Source organism: Paroedura picta, chromosome 3 (genome assembly GCF_049243985.1).
Source record: "Paroedura picta isolate Pp20150507F chromosome 3, Ppicta_v3.0, whole genome shotgun sequence".
In the NCBI taxonomy this organism is placed as follows: Eukaryota; Metazoa; Chordata; class Lepidosauria; order Squamata; family Gekkonidae; genus Paroedura; species Paroedura picta.
The window spans coordinates 109084825-109105064 of NC_135371.1; the positions used below are offsets into that span (position 1 = coordinate 109084825).

Sequence of the window (20240 nt, forward strand, 5' to 3'; positions counted from 1 at the left end):
CAAAATGGATTCACGCAGTGTCCAGAGCCAACTTGGTGTAGTAGTTAGGAGTTCTAATCCGGCAAGCCAGGTTTGATTCCGCGCTCCCCCACATGCAGCCAGCTGGGTGACCTTGGGCTCGCCAGGGCACTGATAAAGCTGTTCTGACCGAGCAGGAATATCAGGGCTCTTTCAACCTCACCTACCTCACAGGGTGTTTACTGTGGGGAGAGGAAAGGGAAGGCGATTATAAGCCACTTTGAGGCTCCTTCTGGTAGAGAAAAGTGGCATATAAGAACCAGCTCTTCTTCTTCAAATAGCTTTCACTTCTGTCAACCATGAATCATCCCTTTTGTCTTCTTAGAACTATTTTCAAACTATTTAAATATAGCAAGAGAGCGTAACATTTGGGGGAAGGGATCTAAAAGAAAAGCAGACAGTCTGCCTGAAGTGAAGTGGCAGATGTGGAGGCTGAGACAGCATTTGATTCCAAAGCTGCACGTGTCAGTACAAAAGCAAAGGCAGACTCATGCCCTTAGCCAAGCTCCCGGTGCTTGCTTCTATTTCTACAATAGCTCATTTGTGTGAAATGATCAAGCAGTGTACACAAGGCCCTATGAAACGTCTCAATAATCCTAGAAAATGAGTCTGAGGCTCATCAGTTGCATGCATTGGGGAGACTCGCTCTGCATCAGAGCTAAATTCAGAGGTGGTTCAAATGAGATTTCATCTCTACCTGCATATATTTGGTATGTAGCTGCTGTTGCCAGTTTGTTTCAGTTTGAAATGCAAATTCACCTTCCTCTCTCCTTTAATCCTTTGTTAAAAGCTGTTCCTGCCCTATGGGGTTTGAAGGGGGAAAATGTGAAATTAATCCAGATGACTGTGAAGATAATGATTGTGAGAACAACTCGACTTGTGTAGATGGGACTGATAACTATTCCTGCCTTTGTCTTCCCAACTATACAGGTAAGCAACAACTACTATTCAAGATAAAGTATAAGGGTTGTGGTTCACCCTGATAAGGTTTTACGTACAAGACCTTTAGTCATATGAGCTTAATAATAAAGGAAAATGTTGTGGGAAATTATCTGGAGAATTTTTTAGCATAGTAACCAACATCTTGAAAAGCTAGGTGGAGTCATTGAGAGGCCGATCCCCCCCCCCCCCAAATAGTAACAAAACCTCATTGTTCCTGGAGCAGAGGAGGATACTTTGAAATCCCACAGCATTAATCGTTAAACAGAGCCAGGCCTGTCTTTTTAGACAAGGAAGCTTGCAGCCTTCTCAAATGCATTTTGCTTGAGGTCTCCAAACTTCCTTTTTTCCCTGTTGACTTGCTGGTGTTTTTGTCTATATTCCCATTCCTTCTTATATGGGAAGTTTGGTTTGGGTACAAAACTGGGAGGGGACTAGTAAAGAAAATTTGAAGAGATATGAAAAGTTGGAGTGGCTCTTTTGTTGCTGTATAAAGTGCTTCAAGGGATGTAGTGTTAAAAAAAGAAGAGCTGATGGAGAAGCCATATCATTAATCTATAGTAGACTCAACATTTCTGTTGTGTATGTAGAGATAGGCATTCTTCTAGTGGTGTGGGGGAAAAAAAATATTTTCCAGTTGGGGTTTATTGGACCCCCCAAAATTTCAATATTTCTGAAAAATCCCAGATCTTAATACTGGTATGGTATTTAGATCTGGAATTTTTCAGAAATCCTGAATTTTTTCGGCTCCAATGAACCTGAGAAGAAAATTCCTGATTTTAAAAAGCCAGCCCAACGCTGGGGCTGGCTTGGCTTCTCCTGCAGCATGGTTTAAATTAGGACACAGGAGAAGCTGGTCCCAGGATCTGCATCTGGCAGGGAGGTCTCTCCCCACAGCAGCAGAACTGACTGGAAGATATCAGTTCCCACTGCTCTGGCTGACACTGGGTGGGCTCCTCTTGCATCTTGGTTTAAACTGAACTGCAAGATAAGATAAGCCAGCCCCAGCCAAAGTGAAATAGAGCTCTCAGTTGATCTTTGGTATAGCTCAATATTCCCAAATATTGGTAAGATTTTTTCAAGTACTTTGTCAGCTCAATTGATGTTGAATGCAGACGCCTCCATTCTACAGATGAACATTCTACAGATGTGCATGCTTCTCTATTACAGCACACTAAATAACTCATTGTTAATTACTAGTACTGGGAAACTAAATTTTACATTAGGGGTGAATTCCAGAAGGTGGAACAAGTTTAGTAAGGCATCCAAATGGGGAAAAATGGTTAGCAAATCACAATGGTTCTCAACCTGGGGGTTGGGACCCCTTTGGGGGTCGAATGACCTTTTCACAGGGGTTGTGGCAGGGCAAGCAGGTTGGCCGGGAGGGGCACCATCCACACAACAACCTTGTGGGGTAGATTGAGATAGAGTGTTCGTCTGTCTGGAGCAGTGGAAAACAGCGAGATCGGCATGGTGGGGCAAGAGGCAGAACTGAATTGACAAACCCTCGGGGAAAAACAACAATTTATATACAATCATGAACAATGGATCATGCCATTGATCAGTTTCAGTTCTGTGAAAGAACATTTGCATAATTTTATGTTTGTGGGGTCACCACAACATGAGGAACTGTATTAAAGGGTCACAGCATTAGGAAGTTTTGAGAACCACTGCTATAGATGTTCTTTGAGAAATTCTGTAGAGATCAATTCTGTGTGGCGTGGGAACCAAAGAAACACAGAGACCTATAGTTTCTAGGTCCATCCTCCCCTTGGCCACTGGCAGGGGATGAGGGAGCAGGCCTGGCAGATCCAGATTCGGAAACTCCTGGAGATTTGATGATGGAGCCTGGAGTGGAGAGGGACGTCATTGGTGTACAGTGCTATAGAGTCCACCCTCCAAAGCATCTATTTTCTCCAGGGACACTTTAATTCCGATTGCTTCTGACTGTGCATATCTATATTGTAAATCAGGCATCGAAACTGAAACTGTAATTAAAATAAAATGTTAGGTTGATGAAAGAAATGTATGCTTTTATTCCCTGGCCGTAACCCATGTCATAGTTTTTTGTGCTTAGGCTCATGGATATCAGTGGGCTCAAATAGCTTAATTTTGTCACCTCATGTAGCTCTTGCCTTAGCAAGCGATCACTTCTTAGCTTAATCTGAAGTACATTTTCTTCATTTCTTCCCCCCCCCCAGTTCCTGTTTCTATTTATTGCAATACTGGTAAATATGTCAGAATGAGCAACTCAGCATGCCTGGACATGGGGGAGGGGGAGCACTACATCACGCTAAATGTGTATAGGTGATATCTCCTTGAATGGGCTGCCTCTCTTTGTCTTAACCTGGGAGTTGCCGTCTGACCCCTCCCTCTCTTATTGCATGGCCTTCCATGTATACACGTGTCTCTGCAAGTCTCTCCTCTAGAATCAACACTATCATATTCCCATACACATAAATGTAGACAAGCTGGCCATTTGTGATTGGGAAAATACTCTTTAGATTAGGCTTCTGTCTGTCCTTTTGACTTCTGACTGCAAAGTAAGTACTTTTTTTGCAATATATTTCTTGAGAGATTGATTTACGGCGCTCGGTATCACTTCTGTGAGTAGGCAAAACTCTGCTATATTAACCAATTTTTCCAATAGAATACATTTCCCCTTAAGGATATAAAAGCATTGTGCAGAACATTTTATTTACTTACTTACTTACTTATTTATATTCCACCCTTCTCAGCAAAGCTCCTTATTTCAGTAAGCAGTCGTATAATTGTTTGCTTTATATATTTACATTTGAAGAGCCTCTTGTGGCGCAGAGTGGTAAGGCAGCAGACATGCAGTCTGAAGCTCTGCCCATGAGGCTGGGAGTTCAATCCCAGCAGCCGGCTCAAGGTTGACTCAGCCTTCCATCCTTCCGAGGTTGGTAAAATGAGTACCCAGCTTGCTGGGGGGGGGGGGGTAAACAGTAATGACTGGGGAAGGGAATGGAAAACCACCCTGTATTGAGTCTGCCAAGAAAACGCTAGAGGGCGTCACCCCAAGGGTCAGACATGATCCGGTGCTTGCACAGGGGATACCTTTACCTTTATATTTACATTTATATTCCTTGCATTTTCTAACTTCCGGTATCTTTGCAGCATTTTTTAAGTTGTCCCACAATATTTTGTTAATCTTTTTTTGCCATCAAGTCACAGTTGATTTATGGCAACCCCATAGTGCTTTCCAGGCCGGAGATGTTCAGAGACAGTTTGCCAGTGCCTGCCTCTGCCTAGCAAACCTGGACTTTCTTGGTGGTCTCCCATCTAAGTACTAACCAGGGCCAACTCTACTTGGCTTCTGAGATATCATGAGATCAAGCTAGCCTGGAGTTTCTAGGTCAGGAAAGTCATGATTAAAACACAATAAAATATATATAATTATAGGTACATGTTAAGAGTCTTGCTCCAATTCACATAGTGCCCCAAAAGCAAATTTGGAAGGCCTGTTTTCCATATTACACAGCCTAAGCTTTAGATCTTTCTTTCTTCCACATCCCCCAACTTTCCAGGATTTTATGGGTTGAAAGTATATTAGCCCAAGGATCTAAGAATAGTCTCCCAAGACAGAGGGTATCTATTGCCTTCCAAGCCACCAAAAGATAACTGCCTACACTCACTGTGCAGTGGTAAGAAAATATCTGCATTCTTTGAAACCATGAAAACGTGAACTGGTCTTGTTACTCTCTGAGCTTCAGACACTTAGTGAAAGACTTCTTGTAAGTTGGACTGTGTTACATATCATGGGATTTAATAAGTATCAGGTTTGAGCAACTTGGTAAGTAAATCTAAAATTTCCCAAACTCTTAAAATGTTATTTGGGGCCCATTTGGGATGCGTATGTAAATGGTTGGCTGGGAAAACCTGAATGAAAACTAATTGTGTTTTTTAACCATCTTACTGCCAGAAACTTTTATGAAACTTGAATCCAGCAGTATTTTAGCTGGGTTTTGGCCGGGTTGAATTTAAGTTTTATGTTCAGTTTTAATCTGCACTTTTGCTTTCCGTATATATAGTGTGTTGGCATGTCACAGGCAAATAAGGTTGTGTTCCTTTAGCAAGTCAAAAGGTTCCTGCAGCAACAACCTTAAGGTGTGATGGAACTATGTCCATTGCAGCCTTCCTGCAAATCCCTTTCAGGGACTTTAAATGAGTCATTCTCCAGTGGCCCTCCAATGGGGCAGTCTTACACCTGAGATAAGCTCCTTCTCCGTGCTGACTCTCAGTTAAAGGGGGGGAGGCTGTCTTGGTTTATGTATTTTTCCCTCCCAGCGGGAGCTTGTTGGAAGGAAGTAGCAGGTACTGACTCCCTCGGCCATGGGATCGGCAGGGAATGCTCAAGCTGTAGGCCTGCTGTCCCCACTGGCCCTGTGGTGTGTGCATGGGAGGCACAAGGGGACTCGAGAGGCAGATCAGTCTTCAGGCTGCAGGGACCTCCAGCCAGACGGTTGGCAGACCCTTTTTTTCAGAGTGCATGTGCAGCACAGGCAGCCTTGCTGTGGGGTGCAGGGCCCCTTGCAGCCTCCTACTGACGTGGACTGCTTCCTCTCTATGGAGCCAGTAAGATCAAGGAACTCAGCCATAGAGGTCTTGGCTAGGAGTCCCTCTCCCAATTCTTCCTCCAGGAGGGGGAGGAAGGATTGCTCAGCCTCCTTACCCAGAGCAAAGAGGGTTAGATCCAAGAGAGAGTGTAGCCCCAGAAGGAAGGATTGCTATGTTTTGGACAAAGAGGATCTATCCTCTGACTGTTCTGAGGATGGCTCTGCTAAAGAGGAAGGAGAGCTTTCAGAGGTAGCCTCAGGGAAAGAGAGCTTTCAGAGGTACCACCGTGTAAAAGAGGCTTTTTCCGCAGGAGGTTTTTTTTTTTCTATTTGTGGTGCACAAGCTCTAGAGGATTTACCCCATTACATATTTCAGTGTTTACGCTGAACCCAGGGCCAAATGAGATCTTATGTGGCTGTAACCTTCCCTCTATTGCTGAAAAGATGATCTATCTCCTATCTGAACGTGCTGACATCACATATAAAACCTCACTGCTTACTTTGGTTGCAAGGAAAATAAGGGCCAACATTGTCACCGTTAAGGCAGGCTCTTAATTCTCTTGCATCTCTGTATTTTTGTATGCTGTTTCATAGTTCTTTCATCTTAAATTCTATGTTTTTATACAGTTCTTTTTATTCTCTTTTATTGTTTATAAACTTGTATCATATTTTTAAAAGATCTATGGCTATATATAAATAAATGTATTGTACTTTGGGAGGTTTTTCACAAGTTGCTGCCTAGGTTTTTGAGAGTTCTAGAAATTCAGTGCACCAGCAAGGAGGCAATAAATCAGGACCCTGACATGCCTTCAGGTTCATGGAAGTTTGTTCCAAACTGTGAGCCCTCCCCTTCGGACATGCCTTTTCCTTCAATGTTTGCCAAGCAGGTGAGGTCTGAGTTGGAGTCACCTGCCTATCCTAAGTTTAACCAACCTATCATTGGCAAGCTTTATGCCACCATGTCTGAGGCAACACAGCTGTTCAAGCTCCCACTGGTGAATTAGCAAGTGTCCAGCCATGCTTCCATCTCTCTTCCCTAAAGAATCAGATGGCCAACCTAGAGATCTCCATAGGAACTTTGAAGCAAATTCTATGACAATTAAGACAGCTTCAGCTGGCTCCCTGTTTGCAAGGGCAGCCCATGCAATTGAATCTACAATTCATCGTGGCCTTCATCAGATGGTGCAGACATAAGAAGGTGATCCCTTAGGGCCAAATTTTAAAACTATTTTGGAGTTTTTACAAAAAGGGTTGGACAGAGGTTTAAAGCTTCCTACTTGACCTAGGCATGTCGCAGCTTTGGCAGCTATAATTCCAAGAATTGATGGTGTGCCTTTTTCTAGACATCATATTGTTAGGTTTTTATAGGGAGCTTCCATAAGGGGATACTTATTAAATTTGCAGATGATACTAAGCTGGGAGGTGTAGCAACCAGAACCAAAGACAGAATCAGAATACAGGATCATCTTGATAGGCTCGAGAACTGGTCTAAACTGAATAAAATGAAATTCAATGGGGACAAATGTAAAGTTCTGCATATAGGTAGGAAAAACCATAGACACCAATATAGGACGGGGGAGACTTGTTGTGGCAGTAATATGTGCGAAAATGACCATAGTAGACCATACATTGAACATGAGTCAACAGTGTGACTCAGTGGCTAAAAAGGCAAATGGGATTTTGGGCTGTATCAAATGGAGTATTGTGTCCAGATCATGGGACATGAGGGTACTGCTTTACTCAGATCTGGTTAGGCCTCACTTGGAGTACTGTGTTCAGTTTTGGGCACCTCAGTTGAAGAGGGATGTCGACAAACTGGAACGTGTCCATAGGAGGGCAACAAAGATGGTGAGGGGTTTGGAGAGCAAAAAATAAGTGGAAAGGTTGGGGGAGCTTGGTCTGTTTAGCCTGGAGAGGAGACAACTGAGGGGGGATCTGATAGCCACCTTCATGTATTTAAAAGGGTGCCATATAGAGGATGTAGCAGAGTTGTTGTCTCGTGCCCCAGAGGGACTTGACCAGATCCTATGGGATGAAATTAATTCAAAAGAAATTCCGTCTAAACATCCAGAAGAAGTTCCTGACAAATACAGTGGTTTCTCGGTGGAACAGGCTTCCTCGGGAGGTGGTAGGTTCTCCATCTTTGGAAATTTTTTAACAGAGGCTGGATAGCCATCTGACAGAGAGGCTAATTCTGTGAAGATTCAAGGTTACACTGTCAGCGATAGGGTTGTGGGTGTCCTACATGGTGCAGGGGGTTGGACTAGATGACCCAGGATGCCCCTTCCAATTCTATGACTCTATAATTTTCCCTGTGCAGGTTTAGCGGCTTCCTACTTGGAGTGTTATTGTGGTTCTTTCAGCATTGTTATCAAGTCAATTTGAACCAATTCAGGAAGTGTCTTTAAGGTTTTTAAGATTAGAAGTTATATTCCTAGTCGCTATCACATCCGCTAGGCAGATCTCTGAACTGGGTGTCCTGTCTATTTGGAAAGATCTTTGTTTTTTTCAGATCCTTTATTTCAAGCTAAGGTGAATTCTCACTTTCATAGAAGTCAAGAAATTAATTTGCCTCCTTCTTTTCGAATCCCAAGCACCCTAAAGAGATTCTGTTACACAAACTAGATGTGTGAAGAGCATTTAAGGCGTTCCATATGAGGTCAGAGCCATTCAGAAGAGCAGATTCTTTGTTTATTTCTATATCTCCTCCAAACAAGGGTGGAAACATGTCTTCCACAGAGAGGAGACAACTGAGAGGGGATCTGATAACCATCTTCAAGTATTTAAAAGGGTGCCATATTGAGGATGGAGCAGAGTTGTTCTCTCTTGCCCCAGAGGGACAGACCAGAACAAATGGGATGAAATTAATTCAAAAGAAATTCCATCTAAACATCTGGAAGAAGTTCCTGACAGTTAGAGCGGTTTCTCAGTGGAACAGGTTTCCTCGGGAGGTGGTGGGTTCTCTATCTGGAAATGTTTAAACAGAGGCTAGATAGCCGTCTGATGGAGAGGCTGATTCTGTGAAGGCAAAGTGGTGGCAGGTTACAGTAGATGAGCGATTGGGATGTGAGTGTCCTGCATAGTGCAGGGGGTTGGACTAGAAGACCCAGGAGGTGCCTTCCAACTCTATGATTCTATGATTGTATGATTCTACAGCAATTGGAAAATGTTTGAAGGAATGTATTGTGGAAGCTTATAGAGCAGCAGGCAGGTCAGTGCCAGATGGAATTACAGCGCACTCTGTTAGAAGTGCACCAGCTAATGCAGCAATGTTTAATTCTGCATCAGTGGAACAAATTTGTAAAGCGGCCACTTCTATTTCGACTTTTATTAGGCATTATCAATTGAATGATTACAGTTCAGTGGATGCTGCTTTGGCAGTCACGTTTTGCCTCATGTTTTAGATGCAGACAACACAGGCCCACCCAGGACTAAGTAACTGCTCTTTTATTTTCCATCATGGATGGAGTCCTAGAACCAGGGGAGAATGACAGTTGGTACTCACAGTGAAGGGTCTTCTCCCTGGGTTCTAGGACTCCATCCAACCTACCTGGCTTTCGTCTGGTTTCTATTACATTCAAGTTTTCCCAGTATTTATTTTAAATTGGAATAGTTTGGGGAAAAGTTTGGAATAGTATTTAGGTGGGAAAGCTATAGGGTTAAGCAGGTTGAATTCCTCTTTTCTGTCTTTTGCATTTCAAAAAAAAAGAGATAGGAGAAATAGTTTTTGGCAGTTTCTTAATTAGTTTTTCCCCTGAGCTTTAGAAGAATTAAAACTGTCATTGGTGGGTGGTTCCAGCGAGGAGACAGGAAGAGGAAGTAGTTTTTTAGTCCTGCCTCCCTAGCAACAGCAGCGAGAACCACCCCATCAAGGATGGAGTCCTAGAACCCAGAGAAAAGAACCCTTCATGGTGAGTACCAATGGTCCTTTGGATTAAAGTGTATAAAAGGATAGGTAATTCAGCTTTGAAAAAGCATCTCAGAGAAATTCTTATCAAATATTAGGACCATATTGGATCAAATCAACATATGGGATAAATGTGTACATACTCAAGATCAAGAATATTGCAGTTGTATAGAAATAGGTCAAATATTGGTTTTCCTTTATTTAACAACCTAGAGTTGTATAATTTATATCACCAATAATATCTTAACTGATGCCAGTCTAGATGAAGGACTTGTATTCCAGTTCTTAAGGAACTGAGTAATCATTACAAGGACTAAGTATGACTGGTCTCTTTTGATCAACATTTAAGAATGGGCTGGCTGTTTATAGGTTTCTGTTTGAGTATATAGTAGTTGACGGACAAATGATTAAAAAAATGATGTAAAATCTCATTGGAATCTTCAAGACTCCCCCGACCAGAGGGCTGTCCCCTCAGAATTCCCACAGCACTCAGAGGCCAGGCCTTAGAGGGCTCTCCCTCCAATTGGCTGACTCTCCTTTCCCCACATTCTCATTGGCTCTGGTTGCCATTTATCATTGCATTTATCATTGCATTTCTATCTGCCATCTGTTGCAGGGAGCCTCATTAAGATCAGATTCCAGACATGGGCAGGAGCATTCATTGGCCCTTAAATTGTGAGACCCAAAAGGCTTACAGATGTTTCTTTACATTAATGAGTCCCAAAGTGGCTTACAGTCACATTCCCCTCCCCACAAAAGGTACTTTGTGAGATAGTTGGGGCCAAGGGAGTTCTGAAAGAATTGTGACTGGCTCAGGGTCACCCAGGCGGAGGAATGGGGAATCAAAACAGTCCGCTGTGCTTAACCACTACACTATGCTGGTTCTCAGTGGACTTTCACAGAAAAGACCTTGATTCTCTCACCTACATGTACATTCGTTTTTCTGACGAACAAACTGATTTGTACACAACATCTACAAGTTTTTGTGGCAAAAGATTGCACATTCCACTGGAAAGAACCCAAGTGGAAATGCATGCATATGCACACAAAACCACTTTATATGCTTTAGGATGCTTTGAGCTGATCCTGTGTTGAGCAGGGGGTTGGACTAGATGGCCTGTATGGCCCCTTCCAACTCTATGGCCCATTCCGCACCAGGATCAATGTGGCAAGTTGATTACGGAAAGAAAAAATGCAATTTTAAATAGTGGAATTCGGCTTAACACATACCTGCCTTTGTAGTGGAATCTAGTTGCGTTTCAATCATTCCCCACAGGTTTCCAGTCTCGGCAAAAATCGCTAGAAAGGAAGAGATATTTGCCGTGCTTTGTCCTGCCCCTGGCCGTCAATTAAACGAGCAGCCAATGAGTGGTTGTTACCATGCTCCGGAAAAGCCCCTTTCCCTTTAAGAACAGTTTTAAAAAAAGAAAGAAAAACACACATTGCGACGAATATGCCTTGATTCCGTGATTCCTTGCTTCCTCCTAACGTAGAGACCCATTTAGCTGGCAGCTGGCATGTGAGCTGCCGTTTCATCGTTGCCATGCTCCCCCGAGTGGAAAAAAAATGCCCCCTCCTCGTGCATGGGCGCGATTTTCAGCCGAAAATAAAGGGAACTTGCAAATGGGGCTGTGTTGTGCTTGGTGACTTAAAACAGCTCTGTGGAGGGACTGCAGCTGAGCCTCGCTGGGTGAATGAAGGCTTGCCGGTTCGTTGCTCTCCGCTCGCTCCGAGAAAAAAAAATGGCGATCGCTTCGCTGGAAGATCAGAGGAGAGAGCCAGGGGGAGGGACTTTGCTGAAACCGCAACAATGGTAATGCACAGAACTTTTTCGCTAATGTTGCAGATTGGTTGCAAGAGTGTAGCGCTTTCCAGAGGGTGAATCAACTTTTTGGGATTTCCCTGGAAGCGCTACAACGAAGCGCTTCTAGCGGGACTGTTTCTGGAGTGTGGCAGATTGTGTACGATGTTGTGCATAACTGCATTTTAGCAGCGATTACAATTTGCCACACTCCTGCTACATTAAACTTGTGCAGAATGGGCCTATGATTCTGTGATTCTGTGATATGGCAAAACAAGAATAATCCCAGTAAAATTTAACAGAACCACAGTGTGTGAATTGTATAAAACTATATCTGTTTTCCAGTTTACTTTGTGACTGGAGCAAGGAATGGATAGTGCTAAATTACCATTTTAGAAACGGTAGTGAACTATGTGCCAAAGTCAGTAACGAAGCTTAAAATTAGTTGGGATTCTTATTCCATAGTACCAATCATTTTTGTCAGGGTATTGCTATCTCCTCCCATTGGTGATGCTGTGCAAAAGAGTCCCTGATTCCAAAGTTTTTTTTTTTTTGTATGTATGCAGTGATCATATTGTGTCTGCATACTAGCAGAAATCCACACTTTGCTGGTTTATCCAGAAGATATAAATGTGGAACAGGTTTCACCAGGAGGTGGTGGGTTCTCCTTTGGAAGTTTTTAAGCAAAGGCTAGGTAGTCATCTGACAGAAATGCTGATTTTATTAACTTAAACAGATTGCGAGTGGGTGGGCAGGAAGGGATGTGCCAGTGTTTGTTTCTTGTGGCCCTTCGTTGCATACCCAGGGAATTCCTGATGGTGGGCGGGATGGTAGGTGAATTCCTGGCCTGGCTTCTGGAGACTTTTGGTTGAGGGGGGGATTATTGGGGCACTGTGGGTAAGCAGGTAGTTGTGAGTTCCTGCATTGTGTAGGAAGCTGGACTAAATGATCCCGGAGGTCCCTTCCAACTCTTCAATTCTATGATTATTTTTATACTCTGTTATAGCATTGCAGTGTACAAAACAAATTTATGCAATCCCAACTGAGCCATGGGTTTAAAAAAAAATCATATACTTGGTTTTTACATACTCTGCAGAACTGAACAGGTGTTAGCTGGATTTATAACTCTTCCAGTTCTCATAATAATTAGTCCCTCTTTCCAAACAAAATCCCAGGACGATACATGATAAGCCTAGCACACTGGTGTTTTTGCAGAGAACCACCAGCAAACTAGGAATAAAGGAGGCATGTTTGAAAACTATAATGATACCTAACAGTATACATTTAAATAGTTATTTTGACATTGCTCAGAACCTGACTTGAATTAATAAGACACCGCACACGTTCGCACATGCCAAGCAAGGTAAGTGTCATAAATTATTTTTAGTATAGGAGAGTTCTGTGTAGTTCTGTCTTTATGTAATTCCTTTGGGCATCATTTACAGTTAACATAGTTTGGTGTTATACAGCGCATATGGCAAAAGCATTGGTAGTATTGCAGGACATTGTCATTTCTTTTTGTTGCCAGCAATCCTGGAAAGATTTTTTTTTCATTAAGCGGACTACTTAGAAGATTGTGAAATTGATTCTGATATGATAGCATTCTTTATGGCTTAATTTTTGCTGTTGACAGTTTGTGGTGGCTGCATAGAAACAGGTATGTGTACAAAATGTCTGGTAGTCTTTCTGTATGTAACTTAACTACAGAGGGGGGGAAAAACTGGCTTAAACTGCCTGGGTGACTTTGGGATCAGGTTTGGTTTGAGGGTTTAATAACCTGGATATTATTTACAAGAAACAGTTTCTTGTTCCGTCATGGGCAGTATATCAAGTTGTGAGGTACTGAAGTGTAACCAAATAATATGACTCAGAAGGCTACTAGTTTGAATACCCTGGTTCTGTTCATTATTACATTAGAAACATAAGATTAGTGCTTGAGTTGTACAAGTAATAACTAGAAACAGCTGAACTATTCCTTGTCCTCCAGGGTCAATTTTTCTGAGCAGAGTCTTCTGTGGCCTTTGTGTGGTGAAGTTATGCCCAACCAAGATGTGAATTATCTCCCTGTATAGTTTGCAGTGTTTCTGTGCTCTGCTATAAAATTTGTACTGATTACACAGGAACAAAATAATAATTTCAAAACATGGACTCATTTTGGTTTTAGCCAAGTACCTCTTCCTAGTTTCAACTCTACCAACTTAGGCCTTGAACCTCATGGTGTAGATAGTTGAGGAACATTAACAAACTTCTCACAGCGAATATCTTTGTTTGTCTGTTACCTTAGGAGAGCTGTGTGACGAGGTGATCAATCAATGTGTTCCTGAACTAAACCCTTGCAAACATGACTCGAAATGTATCTCTGTTAATAAAGGATACAGGTAAGTATGTACATGTGTTGGGCCATGCTCAGCCATGGATAACACTGGAGTTAATGAAATAATCTCAGCTATTAATATGCAGATGTATTATAACTGTTTAGAGAAAGACCTATGGCAGATAACAATCATACTTTTTGTTCCAGTTCATTATAGCCTGATTCTCTGGTTCCATCCACTGCCAGCTGTCAATATTGCTGGTACTTCTATTTCACATCCCTGTAACTGTTGGAGCATTTCTTATTTACTTGGAAAAAGTATTCTATCTGCCCGTATTTCTTCCCATTAAAGCTGAAGTGAAGAGCTTCATAACCAGTTATCTTTCCCAAGCAGCATATATGTCTCACCTAAAGCTTTTTCCATGCTAGGAGCAAATACCAGTGCACCCAGGAATGTACCTGGTGCTAGAACTGGGGAGGCTATCCTGACTTTGCTGGGCTGGGAGGTGGCAGTGGCCCTAATGCTGTGCCAGCCCCACTCTTGAGGCCCTCCTCCTGGCCCGCCCTTCCTCCCAGGCCTTCCTTGCCACCTCCCTGTGGTGCCCAGCTACTACCTGCATCCCCAATGCCAGGGATCGCTACTCACTCCCAACTCCCGCCAGCTGGTGGAAGTGGGCTACGTGTGGGTGAACAGGCAACTCTCACAGTGCCAGCTGGCAGGAGTAGGCTACCAGCTGGTGGGACAGGCAGGCAGTGGCAAGGCCTTGTGTTATGGATTCTCCTCTCTCCCAGGCGCTCCTCTATGCCTCCCAGTGGCGCCCACCCCCTGCAGCTCCAAGGCTGGGGCTTGCTCCCCCTTCCCAACTCCTGCCTGCCAGGTAGCCACCATCATGGCAGGAGGCAATGCCTCAGGTCACAGTACTCCTGCCCGCCACCACAGTGGTGGTGAGGCTAGGGCTGACCACCCTCCCTCCCAGGTCCCAGTTGTTGGCTGGGCAACCACCCTCCCCCCGACCATGGTCCCAGGCCTCCCCTCCAGCTCACACTCACTGGCTTTACCTGTCGGCATCAGCCCAGTAAAGCAGGCTGGCATTTCTTCCACACAGAAGAAGTGGGAGGGGGATGCGTCCAGGAGCTGAACAGCCTACCTGATTGGCCATTCATTGGACGGATGGCCAATCAGGTAGGCAATGATTCCCAACTCTCCCACCACCCCAGTCTGGCTTTATTTATGTTACAGATAAGGTTCCTCTTATTCCCCTTAGATAGATTCAAATGTGTACCCATGCTGATCTAAAGCAGCAGTACAAATTCTGAGTCGAGTAGCACCTTTAAAACCAACAAAGTTTTATTCCATGTTTAAGATTGCATGTGCACACAAACTTTTTCTGACACACTGAGAAAATGTTCATGCACAAACAAGCTTAAACCCAGAATAAAATTTCTTTAGCTTTAAAGGTGACACTGGACTCAAAATTTGCTTATTCCCCTTGTTGATCATAACAATTACTCCGCCATGCAAAGAGAATGGCATAACAGTTTTAAAAATTAAAAGAAATTGCTGACAGCTCTCCCCTCCCCATTTTACTCCAAGAAACTTCAATGCATTAAGTGGAAATTAAATGTATTTACTGTTCATTGCTTTTAAATCCTGGTTTCCTTAGTCTAAGGCTCCAACAGACACTTCGGGAAATGGAAGTGAAAGAGTAAAATTTCCCCTCCATGCACGCGGTAATTTACTGATAAAGCATCAAGACTAGTATTTTGAAAACAAAATTGCCTTCTTACAGTTTTCTGTATCATTGTTTTAAAAATAGTTTTATTTTTTAACCTACAAGAAGACAGAAAATAGGGAAGAGTATCAGAAGAAAGTTGAGTATTTAGTTTTATATTTGAAACCCTAGAGAGTGGGGCAGACTACAATTACTCAGTTGTGGGGGAAAGGCACTTTTTCCCCCCAGGCCTTAGCCCCATTGTTGAAAACAAACTCCTGGAATATGCCTTAGTTAAATCTTTATTTTGTTTTGTTGATTTATTTAGCTAGCGCCTGTCTTCTGTTTTATTGTCACAATGACCCTGTGAAGTAGTTTAGGCTTGGAGCATGTCAGAGAATTATCCTACATGTTAGCTCATTATGTCAGTGGAAGTTGATCCAAATTATTGGAGGATCAGCTGAGGTGCAAAGCCTTCTTTGCATGGAAATATTGTGTCTGAGGAAGAACATATTCAAAACAGGATGAAATCCGTCTGCTTGTCATATACACGATGTGATATACATGATGTGAATGGATGGTGGAATATAATTAATTGGCATTTTGTAATAAAGAATATCAAGCTGAGTACTGCAAGGAAAATTTTTTCTCCAATATACTTCAATATATTATTATTTTATAGCCTCGTTGTCCACAGCTTGTATTTCCTGAATATTGTACCTCTGAAGATGCCAACCACAGTTACTGGTGAAATGTCAGGGACTAAAACTATCAGACCATAGCCAGACAGCCCAGAATACGCACAACAGCCAGTTGGGAAACCTGTCCTTTGTTTTGCTTTTGAAAATATAGTAATCCTATCCATGATAGTAGTTGTATTATTAGTATCCATAGGTTGAGAAAATACATAAAGACAAAAAGAGCAAAATGGAAATGCTTATTGTGCATATGGATTCAAGGACTCTTTGCAATAACTCTTTGTTTCCTCTGCCCTGGGGTCCCTGGTCCCCAAGTTGGGAATCAATGACCTAGAGTATACGGGGCTTCTTTTCCATCAAGGATTCTTTCTCTCCCTCAAAGGAGACTTCCTCCTACATTAAGCTGTTCCTGAAGATACTGCTTTTATAAAGTTTTTTAACAGTGGTTATTTATTATTTTTAATCTCATTACTCACCTCAAATTCCAACTGTATTGCTAGAAATATGGGCTTAGAAATTTACGTAATAAATAAATATGAAGTTGCTTTATACCAGGTATCATTGTTCCTTCTAGCTTGGTGTTGTCTGTTCTTATTAACAGTAGTACTCTTGGATCTCAGGCAGGGAAAAATTTCTTTCAGTGAATGCATTATGGACTAATCCTTTAGTTATAGCATATTAGGAGGTAATATCAGTTCCAGCTTGGTGTAATAGTTAAGAGTGGTGGCTTCTAATCTAGTGAGTCAAGTTTGATTCCCTACTCCGCCACACACAGTTAGCTGGGTGACCTTGGAGTACACAGTCTTGATAGTGCTGTTCTTAAGGAGCAGTTTCTCTCAGAGTTCTCTCAGCCTCACCTACCTCACAGGGTGTCTTTTGTGGGGAGAGGAAAGGAAGGCAATTGTAAGCCATTTTGAGGTTTTGGGTAATAAAAAGCAGGTATAGAAACCAGCTATTGTTGTTGTTATTGTTATTACTATTATTGCTTCAAACTTCTTCACTAAATTCTACTATTTAAAATTTGTAAGTGTAAACTGTCCTGTGACACAGAAAGAATCAAGGAAGCATCAGGTCAGAACTAATAATTATTCTTAAACTAGAATTAAAGCCTGTTGTAGCAGATACAATGGGCACTAGTAGGGGGAGAGGGAGGGGAAATAGCAAAGAGAGGGAGGAGAAAAGGAGGAGAGTGATTAAGATAGAGAGAGCTTGGCATCGGGAAGAGTAAGGGGAGGAATTGTCCAGTCTGTAAGGGCATGGGGTTGAACTTGTGTGTTGGAGGGGGGCGGTTGTGGTGACAAATGAGGGCATAGATGTGGAGAGATGGGTGTCAAGAACCTGTGCTTTGGAATGTCCGTTGAGTGTGGAAGAGGACTGACATTTGGGAATTGTAGCATAGTAGTTACAGATGAGCTTTCCAGAGCCATGTCTTCAGATATGTGAAGGAAAAGTCAGACTGGAGACTCTTCTTAGGGGGAGATTACATGGTGACCAATTCATCCCAGTTCTGTGGCTTTGCTCCTTCTGTCTCCATTTCTTTTTTACTGTTGATATAATGTTATGTGGCCAAATGCTTCTTTCACAGTTGCCCCTTAGAAGAAGAAGAGCTGGATTTCTGTACCCTGCTGTTTACTACCAAAAGGAGTCACAAAGCAGTTCACAAACACCTTTTCCATTCATCTCCTCACAATAGACAACCTGTGAGGGATGTGGGGATGTAAGAGGTCTGAGAGAACTGGCAATGTTCCACACTCACCCAGCAGGCCTCAGGTGTCTCTAAGCAGTTTAAAATCACCTTCCCTTCCTCTCCCCATAACAGTCATCTTGTCAGGGAAGTGGGTCTGAGAACTCTGAGAGAACTGGGAATGGTCCACAGTCACCCAGCAGGCCTCAGGTGTCTCTAAGCAGTTTAAAATTGCCTTGCCTTCCACTCCCTTCCTCTCCCCATAACAGCCATCCTGTCAGGGAAGTGGGGCCAAGAGCTCTGTGAGAACTGATAATGGCCCACAGGTACCCAGCAGGCCTCAGGTGTCTCTAAGCAGTTTAAAATTGCCTTCCCTTCCTCTCTCCATAATAGGCACACTGTGAGGAAGGCGGGCATAGGGGCTGGCCCAATCAGGGTGCGGCCAGCTGTGCTGTGCTGGCTGCATCCTGATTGTTCGCATTCTTTCGAATGTTCTTTTGACTCCAAAAGACACAATTCATATTCCAGAATAGATATGGTTTGGTTAACAAGTAATTTAATTCCCAGGTTGAACACAATTTACTATCACCCATTTACATTTTCAGATCATAAGGCAATGTTATTAACTGGGAAAGTCTACAAGAAAAAAAAACATTTGAATGAAGAATAAATGAATTTCTCCTGAAAAAAAATCGTGACACGAGCTAAACTGTCGATTAAGGAGTATCTCCAGACTAACTGGCAAGATGATATAGAAGCTAGAACACTATGGGATGCAGGGAAAGCAGTTATGAGAGGCTTCCTCATCTTGAGTAACAATAATTTTAAATACCAATTTTTCTTTTTATCTTCTTTTATCTTCTTATCTCCTCCCACACAGTGGTGCCAAGAGATACCACAGACCTATACAAAGATGACCTCTGCTTCCTCAACCCAATAATCATATGAAAATGATTATTCCCCAGGGATCTGTCCTGGGGCCCGTGTTGTTCAACATATTTAGAAATGATTTTGATGAGGGTTTAGAGGGGATACTTATTAAATTTGCAGACAATACTAAACTGGGAGGGATAGCAAACACAACAGAAGACAGAATCAGAATACAGGATGATCTTGATAGGCTCGAGAAGTGGGCTAAACTGAATAAAATGAAGTTCAATAGGGACAAATTTAAAGTTCTGCATTTAGGTAGGAAAAACCAAATACACCAGTATAGGATGGGGAAGAATTGTCTTGGCAGTAGCATGTGTGAAAAGAATCTATGAGTCTTAGTAGACCATACATTGAACATGAGTCAACAGTGTGACTCGGTGGCTAAAAAGGCAAAGGGGATTTGGGGCTGTATCAAATAGAGTATCGTGTCCAGATCACGGGACGTGATGGTACCGCTTTACTCTGCTCTGGTTCGGCCTCACTTAGAGTACTGTGTTCAGTTTTGGGCACCCCAGTTGATGAGGGATGTAGACAAACTGGAGCCTGTCCAGAGGAGGGCAACAAAGATGGTGAGGGGTTTGGAGACCAAGACATATGGAGAAAGGTTGGGGGAGCTTGGTCTGTTTAGCCTGGAGAGGAGACGACTGAAAGGGGATTTGATAACCATCAAGTAATTAAAGGGCTGCCATATTGAGGATGGAGCAGAGTTGTTCTCTCTTGCCCCAGAGGGACGGACCAGAACCAATGGGATGAAATTAATTCAAAAGAAATCCCGTCTAAACATCCGGAAGAAATTCCTGACAGTTAGAGCGGTTTCTCAGCGGAACAGGCTTCCTCGGGAGGTGGTGGGTTCCTCATCTGGAAATTTTTAAACAAAGGCTAGATAGCCATCTGACGGAGAGGCTGATTCTGTGTAGGCTCAAGGGGGTGGAAGGTTACAGTGGATGAGTGATAAGGTTGTGAGTGTCCTGCATAGTGCAGGGGGTTGGACTAGATGACCCATGAGGTCCCTTACAACTCTATTATTCTATCATTCTAAGAGAAGAAAGTTAAATTCTACCATCTCAGTTAAAGAAGGCTGCTCTGTTTAAAAGGTAAAGGTAAAGGTATCCCCTGTGCATGCACCGAGTCATGTCTGACCCTTGGGGTGACGCTCTCTAGCGTTTTCATGGCAGACTCAATACGGGTGGTTTGCCAGTCATTACCATTTACCCCCCAGCAAGCTGGGTACTCATTTTACTGACCTCAGAAGGATGGAATCCAGAGTCAACCTTGAGCTGGCTACTGGGATTGAACTCCCAGCCTCATGGGCAGAGCTTGAGACTGCATGTCTGCTGCCTTGCCACTCTGCGCCACAAGAGGCTCTTGATCACTGCTTAGGAGGCCTGAAAATGATCCTATCAGTATCCCCAGAGCAATTTGTTACTCTTATAATTGGTACAAAATTCAAGGAGGAATATTCAAGCACAAGAGTGACATGAAAAATTGACAAGAAGAAAATCTAGCAATTGAGCAGAAAGAAAAATTAATGTTTGAACTATTTGACTGGATGAAAGTGGCAGGTGACTCTTGCTACTTGTGCATTCTGTGCCAGTAATTATTTACAGGCGGCAAACTTTTGGTGATCATTTATCAAATAGGACCTTCTACATGCCAA

At 42.9% G+C, this 20240-nt stretch overlaps 1 protein-coding gene across 4 annotated transcripts in view; it reads left to right on the forward strand.

The window, feature by feature from the left end:
* SLIT3 (slit guidance ligand 3) overlaps window positions 1-20240 on the forward strand; it is a 713209-nt gene that overhangs the window by 633165 nt on the left and 59804 nt on the right. For all 4 annotated transcript variants that reach the window (XM_077327142.1, XM_077327144.1, XM_077327141.1 and 1 more), the window contains 2 exons: window positions 809-948; window positions 13527-13620. In XM_077327142.1, coding sequence (XP_077183257.1) covers window positions 809-948; window positions 13527-13620 — 234 coding nt within the window. The remainder of the gene's footprint in view (window positions 1-808; window positions 949-13526; window positions 13621-20240) is intronic.